This window comes from Erpetoichthys calabaricus, chromosome 2, assembly GCF_900747795.2.
Source record: "Erpetoichthys calabaricus chromosome 2, fErpCal1.3, whole genome shotgun sequence".
NCBI lineage: Eukaryota > Metazoa > Chordata > Cladistia > Polypteriformes > Polypteridae > Erpetoichthys > Erpetoichthys calabaricus.
In genome coordinates, this window is record NC_041395.2 from 73,789,635 (window position 1) to 73,797,134 (window position 7,500).

At 34.4% G+C, this 7,500-nt stretch overlaps 1 protein-coding gene across 5 annotated transcripts in view; it reads left to right on the forward strand.

Annotated features, from left to right (window-relative positions):
* tead1b (TEA domain family member 1b) overlaps positions 1 to 7,500 on the forward strand; it is a 184,158-nt gene that overhangs the window by 175,185 nt on the left and 1,473 nt on the right. For all 5 annotated transcript variants that reach the window (XM_051922781.1, XM_051922782.1, XM_051922784.1 and 2 more), the window contains 2 exons: positions 5,753 to 5,893; positions 6,829 to 6,981. In XM_051922781.1, coding sequence (XP_051778741.1) covers positions 5,753 to 5,893; positions 6,829 to 6,981 — 294 coding nt within the window. The remainder of the gene's footprint in view (positions 1 to 5,752; positions 5,894 to 6,828; positions 6,982 to 7,500) is intronic.

Genomic DNA, 7,500 nt, shown 5'->3' on the forward strand with positions numbered 1-7,500 from the left:
AGCAGTGCCATCAGCTCAGAACTGGCAGAAACCAGTGGGACCCAGGTACACACATCTACTGTCCAGAGAAGTCTGGCCAGAAGTGGTCTTCATGGAAGAGTTCCAGCCAAAAGCCAAACCTCCGACGTGGAAACAAGGCCAAGCGACTCAAGTATGCACGAAAACATAGGAACTGGTGTGCAGAAAAATGGCAGCACGTGCTCTGGACTGATGAGTCAAAATTTGAAATATTTGGCTGTAGCAGAAGGCAGTTTGTTCATCGAAGGGCTGGAGAGCGGTACAATAATGAGTGTCTGCAGGCAACAGTGAAGCATGGTGGAGGTTCCTTGAACATTTGGGGCTGCATTTCTGTAAATGGAGTTGGAGATTTGGTCAGGATTAATGGTGTTCTCAATGCTGAGAAATACAGGCAGATACTTATCCATCATGCAATACCATCAGGATGGCGTTTGATTGGCCCCAAATTTATTCTGCAGCAGGACAACAACCCCAAACATACAGTCAAAGTCATTAAGAACTATCTTCAGCGTAAAGAAGAACTAGAAGTCCTGGAAGTGATGGTATGGCCCCCACAGAGACCTGATCTCAACATCATTGAGTGTGTCTGGGATTATATGAAAAGACACAAGGATGTGAGGAAGCCTACATCCACAGAAGATCTGTGGGTAGTTCTCCAAGATGTTTGGAACAACCTACCAGCCAAGTTCCTTCAAAAACTGTGTGCAAGTGTACCTAGAAGGATTGATGCTGTTTTAAAGGCAAAGGGTGGTCACACCAAATAATGATTTGATTTAGATTTCTCTTTTGTTCATTCACTGCATTTTGTTGATTGATGAAAATAAATGATTAACACTTCCATTTTTGAAAGCATTCTTTGTTTACAGCATTTTTTCACACCTGCCTAAAATTTTTGCACGGTACTGTATGTATGTATATATGTATATGTATGTATGTATGTACATATGTATATGTATAATATATTTGGATAGGAGTATAAATAACAAGATGGTGAAGATACCGCTAGGTGGATTGGCACATAATCTGGAATCCATTGAATCATTACAGAGGGACTTGAACATCATACAGACTTGGACTGATTTGTGGCAGATTAAATTTAATGTAAGTAAAAGTAAAGTATTACATGTAGGAATTAAAAATGTTAGGTTTGAACACACAATGGGAAGTCTGAAAATCAAAAGTACACCTTATGAGAAGGATTTACTAAAAATATGTCACTGCCAACTGCCAGACAGTCTTCAGAAGCCATTAGAAAGGCTAACAGAATTTTAGGTTATATAGCACAATATGTAAAGTACAAGTCCAGGGAGGTTTTGTTCAAGCTTTATAACTTGCTGGTCAGACTTCATCTGGTGTAATGTGTGCAGTAAATCTCAGGGCTACAAGAAAGGACATAGCAACACTGCAGAAAGAACAGAGAGGTGCGACTTGGCTGATTATAGGGTTACAAGGTGCGAGTTATGAAGAAAGATTAAAAGTGCTGAGCCTTTTCAGGATAAGCAAAAGGAGATTAAGAGAAGACATGACTGGAGTGTTTAAAATTATGAAGGGAATTAGTACAGTGGATCAAAACTCTTACTTTAAAATGAGTTCACCAAGAACATGGGGACACAGTTGGAATCTTGTTAAGGGTAAATTTCGTACAAACATTAGGAGGTTTCTTTCACAAAAAGAACTATAGACACATGGAATAAGTTACTAAGTGGTGTGGTACACAGTAGGAGTTTAGGGACTTGCAAACCTAGACTTGATGTTATTTTGGAAGAATTAGTTGGATTGGACTGGCAAGCTTTGTTCGGGTGAGTGCCCTGTTCTTGTCCAGATTGTTCTAATATTTTAAGTATAAACCATGGCAGAATACAACTTGTTGAGGTTGTCATAACTCCACCGACGATGGAGGATGTGAACAGAACAAGCAAACAGTTATGTATTTTTACCTCAAGAAAAATATTTTCAAATATTTATGATAAAATAATCTTTTCTAGTGTCCTTTCATTTATTACAAGGATGCCTCATAAACATGGAAGACATATTTTCTTAAACTTTCTTGTTTCAAATTGCACATATTTGGTAAGATTTATGCTGTTTGGTTTGCTTTATGCCTTTTTCATTCAACTGTCCACTCATGTACCTTTCAATCCATTGTAAACTGCAAGAACATACGAGGTATTTTTAAATTTATAAAAAAATGTTTCACTTTAGAACACAATTCTATCTGGCAAATTAATATATGCAATGATTGTGAAGAAATAACTTGAAAAATACTGATCTTATCCTTTTATTTATTATATTGTTTTAAGATTATTTTTCATGGTGCATGCATTTTGTCATTGGCTCTTTAAAATACCTTCACAAGTATTTAGAATTCATAATTGAAATCCTCGTTGAATTGTTATTCTTGTATCACACAGTTTAAAAAAAGAATTTTGTGTGCCTGTGTGTGTGGAGGAAAGAGTGTGAAATTCATAACTTTGATACTTGTGTTGCCTTAAAAGTACATTTCATCACTGTTTCTGTAGATTGTAATTACATTTAAATCATATAAATCCTTTGTAAAATGTCATCTTTAGAAAATAAATGTTCTCTAGAAATAAGGCTGTCTGCAATAATTGTGTGGTACTTTTTTGTTCTCTATTAAGAGACTATATCATCTTTCTAATTAACTGACTCCATGGTTAAACAATGCAGTGGGATGCTGTTGTTGGCTTCTGTCACTAAATCACAAGGTCATAGCCACCTAACACCGCTAAATGATTCCTGGAAATGAGAGGCATAGTTTATCAAGACAAACTTTGAACATAATGGTAAAAACTTGATAGAGGTGAATAAAATGACAGACAAGAAGAATAAAAACGACTCATTCCTTTTTAAAATGCTCACATTAGATGGATGGTTGCAGCACAGTTGGATTTTACTGTGTACTGGGGTGCACATTTTACGAGAAGAATGGGAAAAACGGCCAGTTCTCACTCAAAAAAATGTTGTTCTATTAAGTATAACTGCAGTAACTTCACTCCCAGCTTCCAGAAACGAAAAGTTAGTTTTGTTTAGGAAAACAATAATTTGTATCAGCCAGTATTCAAATAAAATAAAGTATATGCATATGAAGTATAAAATATACAGTTGCTTGCAATATCTCATGTACTTATGTATCTTATAGAAAGCTATCAAATATCGGATTTTAGACAGACTGGTTTGAAGCTTTTGCATGGGAAGTGTATTTTTATAGTATTTTTGAAAATACTTAGGTTTAGGTCCCAGATTTTATGTATTAATTAAAAGAATCCATTTGAGTCCTCAAATTTCACCTTTGTTTACATGAATATGAAATGCAGTATAGTGGCTTTGTAGAACTGAATATACTGTGTCATAATGAGGACAAAACTTTTAAGGACTCGTTTAAAGTTGTAGCTGTACTGTATCTGTGTTTAAGAGAGGGTGATGAAAAAATGTGCACAATAACTTTTTCATAATACAGTGATCCCTCGCTATATCGCGCTTCGCCTTTCGCGGCTTCACTCCATCGCGGATTTTATATGTAAGCATATTTAAATATATATCGCGGATTTTTCGCTGCTTCGCGGGTTTCTGCGGACAATAGGTCTTTTAATTTCTGGTACATGCTTCCTCAGTTGGTTTGCCCAGTTGATTTCATACAAGGGACGCTATTGGCAGATGGCTGAAAAGCTATCCAGCTAACTTTCTCTCTCTCTCTCTCTCTTGCGCTGACGTAGGGGGGTGTGAGCAGGGGGGCTGTGTGCAGCTGCTTCCTGAAGGACAGGCTGCACGGAGCTTCGCATACTTAAAAGCTCAAAGGGCACGTATTGATTTTTTTTATCTGTATCTCGCTATCTCTCTCTCTCTCTCTCTCTCTCTTCCTGCTCCTGACAGAGGGGGTGTGAGCTGCCGCCTTCAACAGCTTTGTACCGGCGGTGCTTCGCATACTTAAAAGCCGTATTGATTTTTTTTTTGACTGCTTGCTTTGCACTCCTTTGAAAAGGAAGATATGTTTGCATTCTTTTAATTGTGAGACAGAACTGTCATCTCTGTCTTGTCATGGAGCACAGTTTAAACTTTTGAAAAAGAGACAAATGTTTGTTTGCAGTGTTTGAATAACGTTCCTGTCTCTCTACAACCTCCTGTGTTTCTGCGCAAATCTGTGACCCAAGCATGACATTCTAAAAATAACCATATAAACATATGGTTTCTACTTCGCGGATTTTCCTACTTCGCGGGTGGCTCTGGAACGCAACCCCCGCGATGGAGGAGGGATTACTGTATGGTCTTTAAATAAAACCCACCAAGTTAAGTACAAGAGAAATGCTTATAAGGAACACATTTATATAAGTTATGAACTTATTAGTTCTAAATATATAATTTATAGCATTTAAGTACTATTATTAAATGTGTCTTTTCCTTCAGTAATAACTCTAAAACCTTTTGTGTATTACTTTTTTAAGTGTTTCTGTGTAGGCTAGGATTATGAGCAATATCACACTGAATGGAAACCAAGAATATAATGTATGCTTTGAGTACTTTGGGAATGCTCTAATACTATTAAAGATAGATAGATAGATAGATAGATAGATAGATAGATAGATAGATAGATAGATAGATAGATAGATAGATAGATAGATAGATAGATAGATAGATAGATACTTTATTAATCACAATAGCCTCATTTAATTAAGTATAACAGGAAAGGGTAATTTTTGCTGTCTGGTTCTCAAAAATGCAATGTGCCACACTTTGCTTGCTTCTTTAACCCTGTTGCTATAAGATTTTTTTCTTCATGCATTTTTCTATATTGTTACCTTTTTTTTTTTTTTTTTTTTTTTTTTTTTTTTTGGAAGAACGTGTTTCCATTTAAACAACCACTAGATGGCACATATTATCCATAGTTGTCCTTCTACACACGTGGCTGAAAATATTGGTACCCTTTTGCTTACCTAAAAAAAGTTTCTTCTGAACTAAGCTGAAACTGACAAAAGTAGTTGGTATCACATTTAATGGAACACTGCTTTTGATTTATGATCAAACTTATTATTTTAGATATTTAAACAAATGAAAATGACATGGACAAAAATTTCAGGTAACCTTAATCTAATATTTTGTGTGGCTACATCCTGTGTTGTTAGCTACAGTGCCATGGGACTTACTGATAATATTGGAAACAGTGGTCACAGGAACACTGTTGACCCTGTTTGGTAGTTATCTGTCTTGCCTTCTCAGACAATTATATGCCTATTATTCTTTTTCCCATGATTAATGTGACACAAAACAGTTCAGTCTTTTTACACTGGCTGGTTGAGTGATTACAACATTTAAGATGCCTGTAATAATCATTAATAATAATTATTGAAACACATTATTCTGCATTAAGGACAAGTATTTCTTACAGCTTTTTAAAAGTTTCAATAATTCTGTCCTGTTCATATTGGAATGTCTTTGTGGAACAAGCAAAAATTGAGTTATTTTACTTATTTTTGGCTGTATTCTGGTAAAAACCAAAGAAATTCTTACATGGGTGACAAAAATTTGAATACAGATCTGAAAGAATAGTGCATTATTTGAATAAAATGCAAGAGTGCCAACATCTTCAGCCAAATCTAATCAAAAGTATTTTAATGTTGTTACAGGCATTTCATATATTATTTTTTAAATTGTTTGTGATTTGTGCAGGTTTTTATTTTAGATAAACCTATAGTAAAATTGCAAATTTAAATTTTTACAGGCTGACTTGAATTGCAATATACTGGATGACGCAGGTGCATTTTATGGTGTCACAAGTCAATATGAAAGTTCTGAAAACATGACAATCACCTGCTCTACTAAGGTGTGCTCTTTTGGCAAACAGGTTGTGGAGAAAGTAGAGGTAGGTGTTATATGAGATATGAATGGAAAATGCTATTTTTCTTTTGTCTTAAATGACTTGTCTTTACATGGTGTTTACAAACGTAAAGCCAGGTTACTAATAGTAGAAATACTGCAGGCATGTATTGTTCAGTTTTGTATCTACATGTTTGTCTGACAAAATTTATTACAAAAGTTTAAAAAAAAAAAAAAAAAAAAGACTATGCACTATAATAACAAGCAAATCCTGTTGTTCATTGTTGCCCTATAGTTGTGTGCTTTTTTTTGTTTGTTTTTTGGAATTTTTATTGAATGATGAACATTATAGTTAGCTAAGAAGATGCACAAAATGCACTGAAAATCTGGTATATATAAATGATATGCCCATCTCATACATTTTCCAAAAACATGTTTTCCCTTTTCATGAATGCAGGTTGATGGGGCTTTTTTTGATGAATCAACACAAGACAATGTTAATTTGATTTACTGAATCAATTGTTAGTTGCCTAGCTTTTATAATATAGTAGTTTATTCAATAGCAGTTTTGACTGAAATGCCTTAAGCTCCATAAATAATTTGTACTTCAGATTAATGTCTAAGACTTTAAAAAAAGCAATATTCAGTATACTTTCTATGTGTCACAATGTATGGTTAATGTTATTTTCAGTTAAGATTACTGACTTTTTAAATAGTCTTTTTATATGCTAAATGTTTATCCATATACACAGTCTTAAATTCAAAAAGATTTTCATAGATACCATCTAGTCAGCACACTAGTGACCAATATGTTTAGACCAGCTGTACAACATACTGTATGTATATATTTTGAGATTACAGTAGTAGTAATAGCAAGTTAATGAAATTTTCACATGTTCATTATTGAATCAGACTTTGGCTTTGAACGTTTTAATTATCTTTGTGGTGACTAATTATATACATATGCCTTCATTTTTTTAGACTGAATATGCAAGGTTTGAGAATGGACGTTTTGTATATAGGATAAGTCGCTCACCAATGTGTGAATACATGATTAACTTTATTCACAAACTAAAACATTTGCCAGAAAAATACATGATGAACAGTGTGCTGGAGAACTTCACTATTTTATTGGTAAGAGTCTTTGTAATTAAAACAGACCTGTGTTTTTAGAAAGCAAAAGTAATGACCCACAGCATAAAAGTCACAATATCAAAATACTGAAAATATTGAAAGATCAAGTGTTAATTTGTTCTAATTTGGTTAAAAAGTCCACTCATTATATCAAATTTACTCTGTTTACATTAAACTAAGTTTGTGATTATCTACAGTAGAACTCAAAATTATCTGACAAGACAGGCCCTATTGGAACCTGTATTAGCTACCTAGAAAGATACAAGTAATAACGGCATTATGTAAGATAGTATGATAAGATATACTGCTAGCCATTTCTCACTGTTTTTTGACTTTGGAACAGCACAGTGCTGTATTTCACAATTCCAGAGTACTGGCTTTAACTCCCAGTATTGAGACTATGTGGAATTTACCCAGGAATTCCAAGATATCCTATTTCCCCTCTATGCTGAACTGGGTACAAATTGGATAAATGTTTGGCAATGCACAAGAATATCACTGTGAAATTCTGGAATTTCT